The sequence below is a fragment of the Dermacentor variabilis genome, chromosome 1 (assembly GCF_050947875.1).
Source record: "Dermacentor variabilis isolate Ectoservices chromosome 1, ASM5094787v1, whole genome shotgun sequence".
NCBI lineage: Eukaryota > Metazoa > Arthropoda > Arachnida > Ixodida > Ixodidae > Dermacentor > Dermacentor variabilis.
The window spans coordinates 35175471-35196949 of NC_134568.1; the positions used below are offsets into that span (position 1 = coordinate 35175471).

At 48.1% G+C, this 21479-nt stretch overlaps 1 protein-coding gene across 1 annotated transcript; it reads right to left on the minus strand.

The window, feature by feature from the left end:
- Positions 1-228: 228 nt before the first annotated feature.
- On the minus strand, positions 229-16989 carry LOC142571696 (xaa-Arg dipeptidase-like). The gene is made up of 4 exons (XM_075680269.1): positions 16831-16989; positions 10978-11119; positions 3531-3724; positions 229-372 (listed from the first exon to the last, which is right to left on the minus strand). Exons 1-4 carry the CDS (start codon positions 16987-16989, stop codon positions 229-231), a joined length of 639 nt encoding a protein of 212 aa, XP_075536384.1.
- Between the last annotated feature and the right edge of the window lie 4490 nt (positions 16990-21479).

The following is a 21479-nucleotide window of genomic DNA, read 5'->3' on the forward strand; positions in this document are numbered from 1 at the left end:
TGCGCTGCATTCCTCCGACCGTGACACGACTAACTGGATTGCCAATCCGCTCCGCGGAGGAGCATGACGTGGCCCAGTGTCAGCAAATCAAGCAGCACCTAGGGGACGCTCGTCGACGCTCAGCCATGGTGTCACGCTCGTCAGCGAAATTTGAGCCAGCGGACCGGCCCGTAGTGCGAATCCAGCTTAAAGCGTTAAAACTTATGCTTAGCGTCTTGAACTCTCATTTTATGACAGAGCAGATTGCAGCTCCTCTTCCGACGGTAGTTGTAGAGCGGCAAACTCCCGTTTCGCCTCACGCAGCAGCTCGGCGTCCGTGAGCAGATCGAGCGCCGTCAGTGCCAGGACTTTGGCCACCCTCAACGTGGGCGGCTAGGAGTCCGCGGCGTTGGCTACGGTGGCGAAACCTCGCGTGTGGTTCCCCGATCACTTAGCGGTGGGAACGTCGAACATCGGGTGGATGGCGGGCACTCGGTACGACACGTTGCCGCAGTCCGTGGCACCTCTCGAAGGCGGCAGGTCCTTGACGTCATCCAGGAAGGACACGCCTATTGTGCGGAACAGGGCAGAGCGGTGTGTAAAACTGGTATTCACAAGTGATAGATAGATAGATAGATAGATAGATAGATAGATAGATAGATAGATAGATAGATAGATAGATAGATAGATAGATAGATAGATAGATAGATATCACCACCGTACCTATGTAATCAAAATAAAATTAAAAAAAATATATTAAATTACGAGGTTTCACGTGTCAAAATCACGATCTGATTATGAGGCACGCCGTAGTGGGGGACTCCGGAATAATTTTTACTACCTGGGGTTCTTTAACGTCCACCTAAATCTAAGTAAACAAGTGTTTTTGCATTTGGCCCCCATCGATATGCGGCCGCCGTGGTCGAGATTTGATGCTGCGACCTCGTGCTTAGCAGCGCAACACCAAAGCCCCAAAACAACCACGGCGGATTGAAATCAATTCAACTTGCCTGTATACATGCGGCCTATATTTGCTATTGGATGTATTCCTTTTGCCTCCCTTTACTTCCAATTTTTTCGGCCCCTTTTCTAGCTTGCCTTGGCAGTTGGGCTCACAGTGCGAGGGCACCTTATAACAAGCGGTGTGGGAATCTTCGAAATTTTGAATAGGAATCGAATAGTCCCTGCTACTCAAATAGTATTCCATGCGTGACTTCATTATTCGAAGGTGACGCATATTCATTTCTGTCGAACTTGTAAGGGTATAAAAACAGTTATCGGAGTCTTGAGGAAGACGGAAGAATAAATGTGAGGACTCTTCTGAATGATTCGTGCTGCAGAATTTAGCAGCAACATTATTGCGCTTGGGCACCAGTCCCTGATCGAACGCATGGGAGCAGATAACTTCTGCTCAATAATTTACAGTCATTCAATAAAAATGGCTCACTTTTAGGCAGCCTAAATGCGAATTTGTTCCGATTTGCTATATGGCCAGTCCCACTACGTTTACATTCCTTTAAAACGATGCTGTGCTGTAGTGCCGTACTTCTCTAAAAGTACTGAGAACGAGGACGTTGAGGTAATACTGCAACGCTTGCTATTATCAATGCGCGTGATTCTCTGCGGTCTCCAGACTCAGGTCGGTAAAAGTGCTGTGCGGGTACTTGCCGTACTGGTGCCGGTTATCGCAGCCCTTTACGAACTGTAAAGACTTTTGTCGGCGCCTGTGCTGCTCCCGATGGAGAAGCCCACGCAGCAGCCTCTTCTTTAGACCTTTGTTTCTGAAGTTTCGCTTGATTAGCGACCCCAGCCAAAGATCCGGAACCTGGTGGCTTCTTGGATGACAGTTCTGAATGACATTTCTTTGTAACTTTCCTGACAATCAGCAGAATGCTAAACGTTCATTCACCGCTGTGCACGCCGCTTCTATGTCACCATCGCCACGTTTAAATCCCCATCACTACCCTGCCCCCCCCCCCCCCCTTTCTGTGCAGAGTTTCGAAGATATAAGCGTGCGCACTGCTTCGCTTTGCGTCGGCTGCAGCAGCATTCGTGACGGATACCATCGCGCCACCCCGCGCAGTGTAGTTTGCACCCTAGAGGAACGAGAAGCCGCTTACGGCGACGCGCCGCACGTTGCCGGAAGCGAATGCGTGCAAGAACGCACGAATGCGCAACCCTCACCGCTTCTACCCTACAACTGTGACCCGCCGTGGTTGCTCAGTGGCTATGGTGTTGGACTGCTGAGCACGAGATCGCGGGATCGAATCCCGGCCACGGCGGCCGCATTTCGATGGGGGCGAAATGCGAAAACAGCCGTGTACCTAGATTTAGGTGCACGTCAAAGAGCCCCAGGTGGTCGAAATTTCCGGGGTCCTCCACTACGGTGTGCCTCATAATCAGAAAGTGGTTTTGACACGTAAAACCCCATAATTTTTTAAACCCTACAACTGTGCGATCGGCCCTCCGAAGTGGTCCCGCGTGAGTGTGGAGGGATTAGGGTTGTCGAGCTTTCGATAGTGCAACTTCTTGGAGGTAGCGCGTGATTCAGGTGGTGAAAAAACATAGGTTTGTCAGAAACAACATTTATAATTTCACCAGGAGTAAGATAGTAATGCAATGCGTACCGGCAAAAAGGCCGACAATTATCACCCGATTTGGGCGTGCAAGGGGAAATAGAGAGGACCGTAGTGCACAACAGCCCTCCGCGAAATTTGATTTCACGATGGAAGTCCGCAAAAAACCGCAGTCAGCCACTCGGCAGCAGAGTGCTGGCTGGGCCGACAGCAGCGAAATGTTTGCTGACAATGGCACTTCAGCAATCGTGACTCCGTCGACAGCGGAACTGCTCAAACGTTTATGATTAGACTGGTCGGTGATTTATGTTTTAGTAAGCGACCAGAGTAAAGGCAGATAACCTTTGGCATAAACGGGACAAAGACAGCGTTCGCATTACTAAGGTGCTCAAACGTCTCCCACTCCGCTACAGTGCTACGACCAGCTAGATCGCTATGGGTCCACAATAAGGAATACTACAGAACACTGCTTCAATTCCTACAGAGTTAATACATGCATATAAAGCACGCCAAAGTTTATGCCTTAAAGCAAGTCATCATCACAATAAAAAGAAAATGGGTCTGGCAGAGCGAGGGGGAGTTACTGGGACAGACTCCAGTAAAGCTAACGAACCTTGACAAATATACTCGTCTCAGTGTGAAAATTAGTTGTTTTCTTTTTCTACTTATTCTACTTGCGGATTGATTGATTGGTTGATTGATTGATTAATTGATTGTAGATGAGAAATGCTGACAAGTACATTATGTTGCTGGCTTCTCCACAAGCGTCACTGGCTAAATAAATGAGGGATGACGACACGAACATTTCAGCTGCTTTCAGTCCGCTACCAAACGCGGGACAGGCGCTTGCAGTTCTGGCACGAAACACGGCTCAGTCACTTGCAACTGAGCACTGTCAGCCATACTCAACACAGCACGGCGAGAGATCGTACCGAAAGTGTGGGCGTGCTATCAGTAGGTTTGCGCGATGGCAGCATTGTGCATGAAGTTCATGTACGGCAACTTCTTCTCCATGTCCAGGGAGCATCCCGTGGCGTCGGCCGCCGCTCTGAAGCAGGCCTCCACCTTCGGCAGGAGCTGGTCCTCGGCACTCGGAGCCCGAACGGTGAAGCACATCTCCGTCTCCTCGGGGATCACGTTCGGGCACTTGCCGCCTTCAGTGATGACGCCTGCCCGGCCGATGTCGGAGGTGCACAGTTCCTACGCTTTCCCATGGACCGCCTAATGCACAAAGCTCCGCAACTACGCAAGAAGCGGCCATTGATGTACAGGGTGTCCCAGCTAACTTTAGCCAGAGTTTAAAAATATGCGAATGCCACGTAGCTGGACAGAACCAAAGAAATGTTGTTTGCCGTCGCTTGGAAATACTCTGATTATTTTCTGCATTCCACCTGATTAGATAATTAGTCTTAATTAATCAACTTCTCAAATATTATATTTAAAAGAAAAGTCTCAGAAAGTTTTAGAGCTACATGAAAAACTCACGATACCCGTTTATGTTGCTCAAGACGTGCTTTATAAAAGTGCTTTTCCGAGTGTGAAGGAAGCCCGCAAATGCACGCAAAGTGCTCCGAGCGACTAGTCGCACGGCAACTTTGCGTGCATTTGCGGGCTTCTTTCATGCTCGGACAAATACTTTTATGTAGCACGTATTGAGCAACATAAACGGGTATCGTGAGTTTTTCATGTCGCTCTACAATTTTCTCATTGACACTTTCCATCGAATTGTACTATTTCAGAACTTGATCAATATATTAAGGCTAAATATATAATTACTTTGGTTCTGTGCAGCTACGTGGCACTCGCATGTATTAAAACTCTGGCTAGAGTTAGCTGGGACACCCTGTATATTTTCTGTACACTACTTATAAATTAACTCCGATCGTTTATATAAACAGTATTATATCGTTTGTCGATAATAGGTGATAATGATTGGGAGGCTACAAGTTTAAAGACAGTCTATATTATAACATAGTAAAAAATGAAGTGTAAGGGTGTGCGTCTGCAGAGTGTGCATAGATTGTTTTATTGTTTGATAAATGTATGCACGACACCCGTGTATTGTTTTTAGTGGTAAAGCTGATGTTTCTTGCGTGCAGAGTATATATGTATATATACGTGCAGAGTATATATATATATACGTGCAGAGTATATATATATATATATATATATATATATATATATGAAAACACGCAGGAAACAATAACGCGACATTACTGACGTCTCGGCCGCGGGACCGGTCTGCGTCGGAGCTCAGTACGAAGGCCAGCACAGCGGGCGTAACGCCAGTAAAGTCACGTTATTTTTGCTTTTATATATATATATATATATATATATATATATGTGCGTGTGTGTGTGTGTATAATTGGTACACGTTTTTCTATAGCCATAAAAAAGTGTACGGTAATAAGTCTATAAAAATTCGGTCTACAGCCTTTATAAACAAATGTCTAGGGACGTTTTATCTGATGTCTAGAAATTTTTGTCAAGGGCCTTTCAGTGCACGCTATGATGCCATTCCGCTTCATAAGTGGAACCGTACTCTGTAAGGACTCTTAATTTCTAATCATTTTTGCCATTCATCGTTGGCGGAACCACGCCACCGTGTAGGCTTATAACGTGGATAGCCACACGGCGCAATGGTTGATAAAAAAAAAGCGAATAGAGTATTTTTGCCTACATTACGTACTGGGTTTGATGCAACTTGCGAAATCGGTACAAGATGTATATTACAGAATTACATCCGCTTTCTATGATTTCATGCTCAAAAACGCAATTACTGGGGGACGCTGAGATCGGAACAAGTATTTTTTGTGTGTTTTCTTTTTAAGGTGGCCTACGTTCGCGCGGAATTACAAGATACAGTGAGAGGGCAAGCACGGAGCGCTGGCTTCATATCACACAGATCTATTGCAATCCTTTTAACACCTGGCGGGCGCATATGTACAAATTGACATATGAAATTGAAATTGAAGTATGTACGATGTGACGATTGGCAGGGGATGTCGGCGAATTTTGAGAAAGCTGTTTTTATGTGCATTGCTCACAAATAGAATAAGTTTACTTTCAATTACTCGGCTAACAATAATTTTCTATCTGAGGTAACAGAACACAAGTACCTTGGCCTGTGGATAACTAACAACCTCAAATAGAATCGGCACACTGATGAAGTAACCGTGTCGTAAATTGTTTTTTTTTAGGAGAGCGTTAAAACTGTCCACATGTCCCGTTCACTTATTAGCGTACAAAACAATTATACGCCCCGTACTAGATTATGCAGCTATTATCTGGGATCCGTTTACGCAAACTAACATAAAAAACTCGAACGGATGCAGAGAAAGGCAGTTCGCTTCATGTACAATAACTTCTCTCGTACCTCAGTAACAAAAGTTTTGAAACAAGCCAACTTGCCTACACTAACAGAGCGCAGTCGAGTTTCCCGACTAAAACTTTTGTATCAGCTTATAAATGAACATTACACTAATAACACCTCTGATATAATTACATTTTCTTCTGGGTATGCCACAAGGCAGAGACATGAGCTAACTATTAAACCATTCCGCGTAATACATATTTGTTTTAAATATTCCTTTTCTTCCCCAGGACTGTGATTGAATGGAATAACTTGACTAGTATACAAGCTACTCAGCCTTCGTTGTCTTCATTTGCCGATAACCTTTGTTGAATGGGTAAGAAGCTCAATTCAACAATTCATTCATTACCTTACTTTTTCTTCGCTGTGTTTTATAAGTGATATCGTTTGTATGAGCAATGTACTACGTCCTGCTTTGTTTTCTGTTGCCTGCGTTTGTACACTGATATGTTGTACTTGCACCCTGCTGAAATCCCTTTGGGGATTGCAGTATCTGTAAATGTAAAATTAATCTTAATTGCGATGCATGTGCCACAGCATTCGTGTGCTGCTATTAACTATACAGTGCAAAAGGATGGCAGGGACTGTACAACTCCAGCGCTCGCATCCTCGATCAAAGCATTCACTTCAGGGAAGAGCAACCGCGAGCTCGATGCACTCTTTATAATGACGGGGCTATGCTATCGATTCAAGCCAGTGCCGCATCCTAGTGCCAGTGCCTAGAGATAGTGCCGCATAGAGCCGTATCCTGGCCGGTGACTCTCAGGTGACACCCCTTTCAGCGGATATTAACTGGCAAAGCCAAGGGGGAAAACTAGGGCTGTCGCTACTGTGACGCGTCGCGCCTCACGGGACGCGAGCGATCAATCCAGATTACACGGCTCCGGTGTATGTGGCAAACTTACAGAGGCCCAACGCACTGTGTGCGTACGAAGATTCATTGCCCACTGGCCTGCTCCTGCGACCTCACGTAGAACGTGGCGCCTCCGGCGGAAATAAAGGTTGCTCCACGTCCGCGGCCAATGCCGTGCTTAGCGCTGGCTAACACTCCCACAGCTATAACCGTGCACACCTACGCAGGTACTCACGACGGTTAACGGGATTTACAAGCAGTACTGGCGTGACATTTTCAACTCGGGACTTTTTCTTTTTTTTGCAGCAAATGAAAGTAAGGGACGTCTAAACTGCCTCTGCCCTCCCCCTCCCCCCCCCAAAAAAAAAGAGACACTTGGAAGCCTCGGAGTGTCCTAAATAATGTAATATAATAGCCTTTTAATAACCACTTCCTGCTTCCTTTCAAGTGTGTCGTAACGTCGTGATACGGAAGGTGGCAGCATGGGAGCGGGACACTGCGACTGTTTTGACGCCGTTTATTTCATGCGAAAACCACGTGTAAGGAAAACATGTAATACTGTTATGCCTTATATCGTGGCAACAGCACATTTTTGCCGAAAGTTTTGCGACGCCTATCTTGAAACCGGTGCCATCTTCAGAATTCGTTCTAAGTCCCTATGCCTTGCACACTCGCTAGGTACAGTTTGGAGATTGAAATATGTGCTGTAAAGTAATAAATTAAGGTTAATTAGCGTATGTCTGTTAATTATTCAATCCAGCATTCTGATTGATTCCTCGTAGATATAAGGACCGCCTCGTCGAGTAATTTAGCTGAATGACTATAATTCTGCTATGTGCTACAGGCAAGTTGTTTATTTAGGTGCCACTAAAGAATATTATATATATATATATATATATATATATATATATATATATATATATATATATATATATATATATATATATATATATATATATATATATATATATATATATATATATATATATATATATTGTCTTCAGCCATACGTGTTTTCAAAAGGGAACAATTCACTAAGAGCGCTCACTACGTCCAGAAGTTACAGCTAGGCTATATATATTGGTGGAGCCTTACTGGAAGGCTCCGAATTATTTCAGATGAACGATTCCACAACCGTGCACTTAATGCAGAGCAGACGGGCTCTTGAGGTTGTTGCTCAATCTTTAATATTAACGATAACAATTATAAATATATATATATATATATATATATATATATATATATATATATATATATATATATATATATATATATATATGACCCGAGCAGTAGGTTGCAGACGTAAAACAACATGGTTGCCCTTTTCAGCTATTTCTTTCAAATACTGCAGACCATCTTGGTCCTGGCAGGAGGGGCACAATCTATAATTTTACAAAACAAGAAATATGAAGCACATTCAAACAATATTAGCAGACAAATAAAAACAAAAACAAAGAAGCAAAAGCAATCAAACAATGACAAGCATCAAAAAACCAAACCAAAATCTCATGAAACAAGGAGGTGACGTTCCAATTGTGTTGCAATATTACTGGCCTGAAAAATATGAGAAGGTAAGGTATTCCAATCAGGTATAGTTCTAGGGAAAAATCTATCTTTAAATGTGTTCGTGCGGGCGAAAATTCCTCTCCTTTCATCTACAGTCCATCTGTACACCGCTACGTATATATTCCCCCTTCCCGAATTGAACGAACGAATACAACGTTTTGTAATAAAGAAACGTCGCCGAACACACCTTCAGCACCACCTATCAGGACTCCTCCCACCCCAAGAATTCCCGCGACAACGCTGTGCGCAGCGACGAAAAGGACACGGACACTTTCCCGGCACACCGGACCAATAGAGACGTCGCCTCAACCAATCAGTCCACCGAACGTTGGAGCAGGAGACACCACGTGTCTACAAGTCGCCACAGCATCTGAGTTCCCATGGCTGTCGTATGCACAAACTTTCCTTCATCGGGGCATGCGTGTGTCGTCCGGAGTGCAACAGCCAGCCTCGGCTACCTGAGCTCTGCTGGACGCCACCGGACTGCCGCGCAGTTCTCGGAGTTTGTAATGAGCTTAAAGTCAAAACAATGTAGTAATTGCACATTCTCATATCTTTATTTATGACCTCTAGGCTCCGTCTCATTTTTTTGTTGTGCGTGCTCTTGGGGGGAGGGAAATGTGTAACGGTAGACAGAAGGACGGTGTGTGAAAGAAAAGGAAGACGTAGGTTCAAGGCCATGTTCGGGCGACCAGGTTTGTCTCCATCCGCAACCTTCTGTCGCGTCATATATATATATATATATATATATATATATATATATATATATATATAGTTAAAGCAGGCACCGAAATGCGAAGGTTGTGGGTTCGGTTCCCACCTGCGGCAAGTTGTTTTTTCATCCACTTTAATTTCCATTAATTTATCGTTTCTTTATTTCATTTATTAAGTACAAGTAATTTCCCCTATGTTTTTCTTGGTGTCAGTGTTTGTTGGCTTCTTATGATATGACTAATAAAAATCGGGCCCCTCGGTTAACCCCCTTTCTTCTCGCTATATATATATATATAGGCACAGTTTGACTCTCTTTAAGACGAATTCGAAGGAACCATGAAAATTTGTTCGTCCCATCAGCAGTTCGTCTTTTCAGAAGAATAATTGGCAACATGACCAGCTGCATCCAAATATCTTACTTCAAAACGGTAAATGAAGTAAACTTAAAACGGTAGAAAATGACAAAAAGCATTTACCTAGCTAAACTTAATAGACAACTGTTTTTAAGTGCTACGTTTGCTTAGTTTCATACAGTCCGTGATGGCTGTTTGGCGCTTCTGTGCAAATCGGCGTGCAGCCCCAAACGATGTCATCGCACCCAATGACCTTAAAAATCCTTCTGCCTTCGTGCTGCTGAAAAAAAAAGTTTGCTAAGGAGTTAAAGCAGGCACCTGCCGCCTCACAGGTCATCGGTGTAGGCTCCGAGCTAGCGAAAGTACGAAGGTGTGCGCTGAGCGCGTGGCAAAGCAATGCAACCTAGAGGAAAGTCTAGGTGACATAGACGTGGGGAAGGAGAAACGAGGCGAAGTGTCGCGGAGGAGGAGGAAGGTAGGCGGAGGCACGCTGGGTTGACCTCCTCTGGCAGTTGCTACAGGTTACGTTTGCGATACGGACGTACCGGGTTTGTCTCGTTATAACATTGTCCTCGCGCGCCGTACGCTGTGTGTGCGAGTGAAAGCTTGTGACGGTGAGCCGACGATGGCGGCACAATTTCGCGTGCGCAAAGGAGGAAACGAGAAGGGGAGCGCGACGGCCTCCGTCGCGCGAATGACAGCTGAGAGGGGAGGGAGGAGGGTGTTGTACTTCGGCCGCGCACGATTTCTCTTGAGCGCGATCTGCTTTGGGGGCACAGTATAGGTGGGCCCATGGCTAGCAGTTTTGCGTGCGCTGTGTTCTCGCCACTCAGTTTGCACTGAAGCGATAGCGAGAAGGTCACTTCGCTCGCTGCTGCTGCCGCGATTCCTTGCGCCAGTGTTTTGACAGCGAGCGTCTGTGGTCATCGACTGTGATGTGTTCATGTGTGCCTGAGCACACTTGCACCATGCTTGTTAATTTTGCTAGTAAGCGAATGTTTACAAGGGAGCGTTCTACTCCAGCGGCTGCTGCGTATGGCGCGCCAAGCCAGCCCTGTCCTGAATACGATCTGCAATGCGAACAATCTAGGCGCACCGAGGGCCGATAGCTTCGTATGAGCTATAGCACCCATACGCTTGCGCGTCACCAAAGCTAGCGAAATGAAACGTCAGTCGCTTTTTGTTTCCACTTCTTGTTTTCGCCTCTGTCCAAGGGCGATGTGTGCTGCAGGCCTCCAGCACCCTAGGTGCAAGCGCCCCCGGGCGCTGCGCATCGAGGAACCTTGGCCTCCATGATCGGTAGCGAGGGGGGTCCCTCCGAATGTTCGTCTTAACCGAATAGCAGGTCTGAGGCGGTTCGTATTAGGCAGATTTTTTTTGCCATTGAGTCTATGAAAACCAAACAAACGTTCCCATGTTGTTCGTTATACGCTGGAATTCGGCCTAACCGAGTTCGCCTTAACGAGAGTTCACTGTATACACGTAGGATTTATGAGTTATTATCCAGTGGACGCTCATTTTCTTTTTTTTGGTTGAAGCGCATGAGCGAGAGGCTACATGTACCATGAATCCTAGTGGTCGGCTTCAGCTGCAGTCGGAGGAGGCTGACGTTGACGTACGAAGCGACAGCGGCGTCCAGGGCGCTCAGTCCCTCCCACGGCCACGCTCCGGCATGGGCTATTTTGCCCTTGAAGTGGAGTGACAGCTGCAGCGGGTTATACAAAATGAAATAGCTGAGGACAGTTTGCTACCTAGAGACGCTGCTTTATAGCTTAGACCTTATCTCTGACCACGCTATTCGAATGCATAAAAACGCACTGAGGCACTCGTGAGGCAAACGACGCACTGATCCGAACGACATTTGCCACGTTTTAAGGAAGGAGTCTTATTCGTACAAGTACTGGTCGCAAAATATCAGTTTAAGCAGTTACATATTTCTAATAAGTTTTACAAAATTAGAAAACATTTGAAAAATATTCGTAAAAATTTTTCAGCACCAGACCTCCTCAATAAAACCATGCAGACGATTTGCGTTAATTAGATCTTGGTTAATTCAACAACTCATTTTTTTCGAAAACACTGGAAAGTCCCAGCGAGAAATCATACATCGCTATGGAAAGAAAACTTGTTTAGTTCGAATTTAAAAGCATGTTTCTTAGGTTAATTGGACCCCTATTGGCATCACCTCATGCACGTGCAGTGATTACAAAAGCTTCAAAACACAAGAAATTGAGCAGTCGGCGCTACTGGTTGCCTAGGCTCAAGGTTCCTGGATGAGTTTTTTTTAAAATTATTATTTATGGACTTTACGGAAGCGACGAGAGTGACGGCAGCAACCTTTCCTGCAGTGATGATCACGACTTTCGCTGTGCCCTGGGTGATATCTTTTTCGACGATTTTGCCAGAGCCGCCGATAGTATTGAGGTTTGTGGGCCACTTACCGTAAAGCGACGACTTGTATAGTTATTGTAACAGTGATGTGGTCTGTCGACGACAACCGACCACTTCAAGCAATAAAGCAAGATTTGATTCCTTTCATTGTGACGCTATTTGTTTATTCGTCCTTTCAGATCATTCGACCAAACCTCGTGGTCCTGCAAGAATCAAATTAACAGGAGTCGACTGTATCACAATTTTGTGAACCAATACTGGAATATGTAGGATCACTTTTTGTCGACTGTTGTTTATGTCAGCTATCTCTCGTGACGTCAATTAACCACCCTTAAGCGTGAGGAACGCTGTGTATTGCGACATTATGCGAACGAGGAGTGTTTCGTGGGTTTCAATATGGATGTAAAGGATCCATGCACGAGCAGCGGTAATCGTATTTGATCGATGCGGACACTGGACACACGGATTCATCAGAGCGCAGCGTTCGCTGCTGTCTGCGGTCACGAGCGTAGACTTTGGTCACTAAGCGTAGATACAGACAACTTGTGATGAGGACGCAGCTTGTTGGCATTAGTTGCTCATACAGCTCGCCAGTACAAATGAAACGTGTAGGGCACCCCGCGGTTGCCGGCGGTAGCACGAGGCGGGGGAGGCCACCGCTCAGGTAGTCTGAACTAACTTGTCGTCGCCGCAACGAATAATACACCTCGGCTGTCTGTTCCTAGTGGTCTCTGCGTCATGAGTGGCGGCCATGGGTGAGTCCGCGAACGACCTTTATCTCCACAGGCGAAAGATATTCGGAAGCAAAAGCAAGACGAATCTTTCTTTCTTTCCATTTGTCGTAATAGAAAAGTTGATAGACAGGCCTGATTAATTTATGTCTGAACAGCCACTCAGCCTTAACGTAAGGACAGAGCAGAATGACGATGATGACGTTTAGGAGGCACAAGCCGAAGCATGCACGTGGATAACAAGAACAAGAATAATCTGCACACTTCAGCGATTCGTGCGACTCGGAACTCATTTAGTCCAGCAACTTGCTGCCGCACAGGCTATTGTCGGGCTTTCAAAATCGACTTCTTTGCGAATCACATAACGACCGCTACCTAAATCCCTGCAGTGGCCTCCGAAATGCGTGCGCAGATGGCGCCACATAGTCTGCGTAGCGCACAGAGGGCCCGCGCAAACTGCCATGCTCGGAAGCGCTCGCGGCTGGTTAGCGCATGTTGCTGCCGGCTGGGTACTATTCGTATCTCCCTGCCTGACACCTTTCTTTTTTGGGATTTTGTTGCTTTCTTTATGGAGGACTACGGTGGCTGTGGAGCCGCTATAGATATCTTTCAGTATTTTTACGTACGGCTCGTCTACCCCCTGATTCTGTAATGCCTCCATGACTGCTGAGGTTTCGACAGAATCAAACGCTTTCTCGTAATCAATGAAAGCTATATATAAGGGTTGGTTATATTCCGCACATTTCTCTATCACCTGATTGATAGCGTGAATATGGTCTATTGTTGAGTAGCCTTTACGGAATCCGGCCTGGTGTTTTGCTTGACAGAAGTCTAAGGTGTTCCTGATTCTATTTGTGATTACCTTAGTAAATAGTTTGTGGGCAACTGACAGTAAGCTGATCGGTCTATAATTTTTCAAGTCTTTGGCGTCCCCTTTCTTATGGATTAGGATTATCGCAGCGTTCTTCCAAGATTCCGGTACTCTCGAGGTCATGAGGCATTGCGTATACAGGGTGGCCAATTTGTCTAGAACAATCTGCCCACCATCCTTCAACAAAGCTGCTGTTACCTGATCCTCCCCAGTTGCCTTCCCCCTTTGCATAGCTCCCAAGGCCTTCTTTGCTTCTTCCGGCGTTACCTGTGGGATTTCGAATTCCTCTAGACTATTCTCTCTTCCATTATTGTCGTGGGTGCCACTCGTACTGTATAAATCTCTATAGAACTCCTCAGCCACTTGAACTATCCCATCCATATTAGTAATGATATTGCCGGCTTTGTTTCTTAACGCATACATCTGATTCTTGCCAATTCCTAGTTTCTTCTTCACTGCTTTTTAGCTTCCTCTGTTCCTGATAGCATGTTCAATTCTATCCATATTATACTTCCTTATGTCAGCTGTCTTACGCTTGTTGATTAACTTCGAAAGTTCTGCCAGTTCTATTCTAGCTGTAGGGTTAGAAGCTTTCATACATTGGCGTTTCTTGATCAGATCTTTCGTCTCCTGCGATAGCTTACTGGTATCCTGTCCAACAGAGTTACCACCGACTTCTATTGCACACTCCTTAATGATGCCCACAAGATTGTCGTTCATTGCTTTAACACTAAAGTCCTCTTCCTGAGTTAAAGCCGAATACCTGTTCTGTAGCTTGATCTGGAATTTCTCTATTTTCCCTCTTACCGCTAACTCATTGATCGGCTTCTTATGTACCAGTTTCTTCCGTTCCCTCCTCAGGTCTAGGCTAATTCGAGTTCTTACCATCCTATGGTCACTGCAGCGCACCTTGCTGAGCACGTTCACATCTTGTATGATGCCAGGATTAGCGCAGAGTATGAAGTCTATTTCATTTCTAGTCTCGCCGTTCGGGCTCCTCCACGTCCACTTTCGGCTATCCCGCTTGCGGAAGAAGGTATTCATTATCCGCATATTTTTCTGTTCCGCAAACTCTACTAATAACTCTCCCCTGCTATTCCTAGTGCCTATGCCATATTCCCCCACCGCCTTGTTCCCAGCCTGCTTCTTGCCTACCTTGGCATTGAAGTCGCCCATCAGTATAGTGTATTTTGTTTCCACTCTACCCATCGCCGATTCCACGTCTTCATAGAAGCTTTCGACTTCCTGGTCATCATGACTGGATGTAGGGGCGTAGACCTGTACAACCTTCATTTTGTACCTCTTATTTAGTTTCACAACAAGACCTGCCACCCTCTCGTTAATGCTATATAATTCCTGTATGTTACCAACTATATTCTTATTAATCAGGAATCCGACTCCTAGTTCTCGTCTCTCCGCTAAGCCCCGGTAGCACAGGACGTGCCCGCTTTTTAGCACTGTATATGCTTCTTTTGGCCTCCTAACTTCACTGACCCCTATTATATAACATTTACTGCCCTCTAATTCCTCCACTAGCACTGCTAGACTCGCCTCACTACATAACGTTCTAGCGTTAAACGTTCATCACCATCATCAACGTCATCATCATCATCATCATCATCATCATCAGCCTGGTTACGCCCACTGCAGGGCAAAGGCCTCTCCCATACTTCTCCAACAACCCCGGTCATGTACTAATTGCGGCCATGCCGTCCCTGCAAACTTCTTAATCTCATCCGCCCACCTAACTTTCTGCCGCCCCCTGCTACGCTTCCCTTCCCTTGGGATCCAGTCCGTAACCCTTAATGACCATCGGTTATCTTCCCTCCTCATTACATGTCCTGCCCATACCCATTACATGTCCTGCCCATGCGTTAAACGTTGCCAGGTTCATATTCCAATGGCGGCTTGTCCGGCCTGCTGCCACTTGCTGGTGCTCTGAGCAGCTTCCGCATTACATCGGACTACATCGGATGCCTGCTTTGAGGGTGCACCGAGTGACGCCATCTTCGCCCTCACTCTCGTGCGGCCAAGTCACGCGCTTGATAATTTTAAGTTCAACATTCGGCTGTTTCGCAGCTGACGGTCAGTTGGAAAGAGGGCAAAGAGGGTTCGGTCGTTCGGCTAAACGCACGGAACGTATGCCTGGCAGTGTCCAATTTGGTTTCACTTTTCATGTTTACGTGCCCGTGTGTGCCACGCTTCCATGCTTGGCGTTTGAACGGACGGCGCACGTGCATGCAGGCTCTCAATGAAAGACGCCACGGCAAGGCATTGGTGCATAGGAGCAGCAAGCAAAGAGCCACCACTTTGTTGGTGTCAACGCCCGTCCTAATGTTCTATTCTCGTTTGAGGCGAAAGCGTTACTAGACTCACATTGCAGAATCCGTCCGAATCTGCCAGCCGTGCCCGGAAGCCGTCCGCCGCCCTCGTGCCAAGAACTACGGCAGCACGGCAAACGAAGCAAAATTAAAGCGCCCTCCTGTGCACTGACCATCAGCTGCGGAACAGCCGAACTCCGCACTTGAAATTTATCAGGCGCGTGACTTGGCCGCAGGAGAGTGAAGGTGCAGATTGGCGTCACTCGGTGCACCCTCAAAGCAGGCGCCCGATAGAGACAGCAGTGCCGCGTTGTGGCCCCGCAGCCGCTCCTGCACCTGGAGGCGTGGGCGGCGTATTTTTGATTGCGACTGTACATACGTACCTTTGCCAAATCTGCTTGACAGCAGGACGCCGCTCGCCAACAGTATACCGCGCGCCAAGCAAACCTGAAGCATGGTCGCCGACTCGTAAATCATGCGCCTTTCGCTGCAGCGAACCCCGTGAGTTCACGAAGCAAACATGCAACAGCTTCTGGGAACACGTTTCGCTTTTCCTGTTCTGGCAACTCTCATGAAAAAGGGCCAGCGGTTATCTTCTCTCCTCATTACATGGACAGGAAATGTAATGACGAGGGAAGATAACCGATGGTCATTAAGGGTTACGGACTGGATTCCAAGGGAAGGGAAGCGTAGCAGGGGGCGGCAGAAAGTTATGTGGGCGGATGAGATTAAGAAGTTTGCAGGGACAACATGGCCACAATTATTAAATGACTGGGATAGTTGGAGAAGTATGGGAGAGGCCTTTGCCCTGCAGTGGGTGTAACCAGGATGATGATGATGATGATGATGATGATGGTGAAATGGAGACCAACCATAGCTTATTCCATCGAGCGTCGCTCGCTCTCCAATACGTAGCACATGGATGAGGGAGGAGGTTGCGCACCGGGCCATAAGTACACACGTGAACTAGTGCACGGACGCCTAATGTCTGGAGACGCGGGGCTCTCGGCTCTTTTAAGCATCCGAAATGTCTTTGCTCTCTTAGCATTATAGTTTGAAGCACTTGACCTTGTTTTTGGCCGCGTGACACGATTGTTCGTACTGGACGCGAGTCGTAACAGAATGCCATGCCGGGGCAGGAAGACCCCGATGGGCGAAACACTGCACCCGCTGTCCTGAGGTATGGCACTGATGGTCGTAGCCGCACGCGGTTGTCCCTCAGCTTTGCTGAGTCACGTAGATGTCCGAAGACTTCTTCCATGATGCGCGCATTCCGTTCCACGTCGAGGACACTGGCAAAGCTGCCTCGTGAGGTTCAGCTGCAGTTTCTGGTTCACGTAAACCTTCAGTCAGAACAACGCCGAAACCGCTCAGCCGGCAAGCGCAAGACAGTTTCTCACTAAGCTCCATCAAACTTATCTGCCTCTTCTACACGCCAAACTGTTTCAGTAAAATAACCTAGCAACAATAAAAACACACTCATAAATTTATCAAACACACGACAGAATTTTTTTTTTTGAACAGCGCAATGCAAAAGCAAGCAGTTCAAAACTTTTTGTCAGAAAAAAAAAAGAAAACAAACAGACGAGATCAAAACTGTCGAGGCTAATTCCTGCGTTTGAGGCTTCGACTTGATCCGCTGGCGTTACCGTTGAGGCTCCCCTTCTTGTAGCACACATCGAACGAATACTGCTGCAAGTCTGCAGCGCAGGTTGCGGCCACTTTCGCAATCCGTTGTTAGCATCCATTTCAGAGGACAGTGATTTATCCCAGTGGTGAATCTCAAACCCGCGAGGTAGCATGACAATTTCTCAGCGGACCACACGAGCCTCGCGCCCTTTTTCACTTTAGCGCTGTGCGCATGTTCGCGACTGGTCAGCTTACGAATTGAATTACGTACCGGTATGCTCCTCCACTTCATGCCCTGTTTGGCGCTGTAAAATACCCACGCCTCGCTCATTGTCATCGCGCCCTGAGCTGCAGACTCCTGAGTGAAGTCGTCTGGCGATCTGAGTACCAGATATCTGAGCACGAGCGTGCTAAGAGCTCTTTCCTTTTTTTCTCGGCCCAGACGACCACTTTTGCTCCTGTTTTTCGAAATGTGTTAGAGCACTGGCTCATTCAAGATATCTCGGAGTGTGTCTCCGACAGGCCTCGACCATGGCCTTGAGCGGCTCTCAGGGCCGTATGTTGCAAGTATATCTACTATAGAAATGCTCAAGAAAGTAGGCCCACCTGATTGTTGTCAAAGTGTGTAAATCTTTGACAACAATTTGACAGCCCAGCTAAGCCTACAGAGGATTGCCAAGCTTTGCTCCCCGAGGCCACGCGCCTCGCGCCTCGGCCACGCACCTCCTGCTCGAGCCCGAGCTTTGAGACGGAACTTCTCGCCTCGTCAACCATCTGCCCGCCGCGTACCGGCCCTTTGAAGGCGAGGTACGCTTAATTTCTCACTCAAGATGGAGTATTAAGTGGAAGGGGAAGATATCTCCCCGGAAGAAGTTACCCAAGATCAAGGTTGGCAGTCCGCGGTGGCCAAAAGAGTTCGCGCCAAAACACGCACGGCTGACACTAATGCGCCATCGCAGCAACTGGCAGCGCGCCGCGGCAAATCAGGCGGTGCTGCTCGAAAATCCAAAGTGCTACGAGCGGGAAGGATGCCGTCACTACCTCGATATGATATCAAGATTGTGATCAGGCCGCGACGTGGACTCATTATCTTACAAGATTGGCGCTGTTACGGCGGCTGACGCAATACTCGCCGCCGCTGCATCAGTCAGGAAAATCTATGCCAAGATACTCTATGCCCAAATCTGCAGCAAAATATTGTGCTCGCCAGTGCTCCCAACCGCCACGTCCGGATGAGCCAGATACTCATATCGGGCAAGGTATATGAGCTCAGTGCCTACGAGACGGCTCCGCACTCCACGTGCAAGGGGGTGATCCGCAACATCCCCCTTCAAGACGGCCCTGACGCCATCGATGCCAAGATTGTTAACACCAATAACCCCCTCACCTTAGCAGCGAAGAGAATAGCCCAAACAGGCACGGTCATTGTCGCGTTCGATGGGCATCGTGAACCGAACTTTGTCACGTATGGACCGTTACTCATGCAGTGCTTGCTCTTCCGCAAGCAAATCGACGTGTGCTATACGTGCGGCCGCCTCAGCCATCGCGCCGACGTGTTCCCCACTCCCGGTGACGCGATTTGTCGTGGCTGTGGTGCCCCTAGTCCCGATGAGCAGCATCAGTGTACCCTCAAGTGTAAACTCTGTGGTGGCCAGCATCTCACGGCTAGTAAGGACTGTGCTCAATGGTTCGAAATCCCATACATCGTGCGTCGTCGTCGTCGCAGTGAGCGCGCCAAGATGGCCGGTGCCCCTTCACCGTCCCCTCAGTGGAGCTCGGACACTGCGAACGTGTTCCAGGCTTCGTCCACCCCGAGTGCTCAGCACAGAGGACGCTCCCGTTCCAGGGGCCGCTCGAGAGGCCGTTCCGGATCCATGGGCCACTCTACCTCCAGGGCACGTTCCGGCTCCCACCGTGGGTTCAGAGGACGGGCTTGTTCCCGGGGACGCTCCGGTTCTCGGCCTAGCTCCAGCTCCAGGCCGGGGCACGACATATCGCGGGGGACCAGGTCCCGCTCACGCACGCCCACCACCCTTATAAGCAAGAAGTTGACGCTCGCCTGGGCCTACAAGGTTCGAGGGGGACGTGAGGCCCCAAGAGGTGACGACCTGCCTCGCGATTCGCACCACGCAAAAGTTGCGACGAGTTAACGAGCAGTTGAGGAAAGAAAACGCGCAGGTTAAGCAAGAAATGAGCAGGCTAGCTGCGGAGATGGCGAAGATTAGGAAACTCGTACTTTCATCCTCCTCGCCGCAACCCGCCTTGGCCCCGGTCGCCATGGATACGCCCGAGACATCCCACGCGTCTCGCGCGCCCAAGCATCGAGCGGTAGAGAACGGACAGGAAGACGAGACTATAAAATTACTCTCGGAGCTCAAGCAGGCCTTCGCGAGCATGCAGGCTAGCTTAGTAAAGGTCCAGGAAGCTATAGTGCACTCAAAAATGGGCTTAGGTGCAGTCAGTGAACGCATAAGCAAATTGGAGGAGATCGATGCCAGGAGAGAACACAGCCCGACTCCTTCGCTGGTCGCAGCACGACGTCATGTACTAGCACCACCGACGGAGGGCGCGATTTCTCAGCCTCTCAGCCTAGACATGGCTAGTGCGGATGAGAACTTTAGTATCAGGCGATGGAACTGCGGAGGGTTTCTCAACAAGAAGCCACTTCTGCAGCAATATTTAGGAACTCTCACAGCTAAGCCCCAAATCATAGCTATTCAGGAAGTTGCAAGTAGTACCCCTATCAAACTCGCGGGTTATCTGGTAGTATCATCACATTCAGAAGGCAGGGGAGTTACTAGCCTCGTCAGCAAAAGGTACAATTGCCTCTCTCGCGAGCTCGTCACAGTTGGTGATGGCATTGAGTACATTATGACCGAAATCCTCATGAACCCACCCCGAAAGGGGCTCAGAAGAAACAGCCTCTTTATCCTCAACGTATACTGTTGCCCCAGCTATCGCAGGGCGAGGGCGAACTCTCTCCTCAAGAGGGCCGTCAGCCTGGCCGGTGGGCACCCCCTTGTCGTCGTCGGGGATTTCAACGCCCCACATAGTGTGTAGGGGTACACCCATGACACGCCCAAGGGACGTGAGCTGTGGCAGACTGCGTTGGAACTGGACTTGACCCTTATCACCGATAAAGATTTCCCCACTAGGAGAGGCAACTCCACATGCCGGGACACTACCCCAGACCTATCTTTTGTCAGGAACGTAGGGGAGATCAAGTGGGTCAACACGGCTCTAGACCTAGACCTCGGAAGTACCCACTACGTCGTCGAGATGGAAGGGGCAGAAGCATAACAGGAGGCTCCGCAAGAAGGTTTCCGAGGTTAACAGGGAGATCGAACAACACTGCAAGAACTTGTGTAAACAACAATGGGATAAGTTCTGCGAATCCGTCGACAATCAGCTTAGATCAGACAAGGGCTGGGGTCTGCTCAAACACCTTCTCGATGAGGGCAGCACCAGAACCTGGCCAGAGACGATCCCTCGAGCGAGCCATCCTCCTCGCTACGGACTCTACCCCGGACGAGTTGTTTGTCGACAGGCTCATAGAAAAGTACCTGCCAGTTGCGGATAGCTCTGCCCCTACCCAGTTCCCGGATTACGCGGGGTGTGCGGTGCCGGAGTTGGACCAGGACTTTACTGCGTCCGAGGTGCGAGATGTCCTCTTCTCACTCAACGTCAAATCTGCCCCTGGCCCGGATGGCATCACTGACAGGATGCTCAGGAATCTCAGTGATGAGTCGATCGACTTTCTCACTGAAAGGATTAATAAAGTCTGGCGCAGTGGGCAGGTTCCCACACAGTGGAAGGCGGCCTGCAGGGTACTCATCCCCAAACCCGGTAAAGCACCAGGAATCGAGAATCTAAGACCAATTTTCCTGATGTCCTGTGTCGGCAAGGTTGCAGAGTATGCCCTGCTCAACCGGCTCAACGTGCACATCGAGGCCAATGACATGCACACCCACAATATGATTGGTTTCAGAGCTGGCCTCTCGTCACTGGACGCCATGAAGCTGATAAAGCATAAGATCATCGACCGGAGCTCGGGAGATACCAGGGCCATCCTTGGATTAGACCTGCAGAAGGCCTTCGACAATATCTCACACGAATTCATTC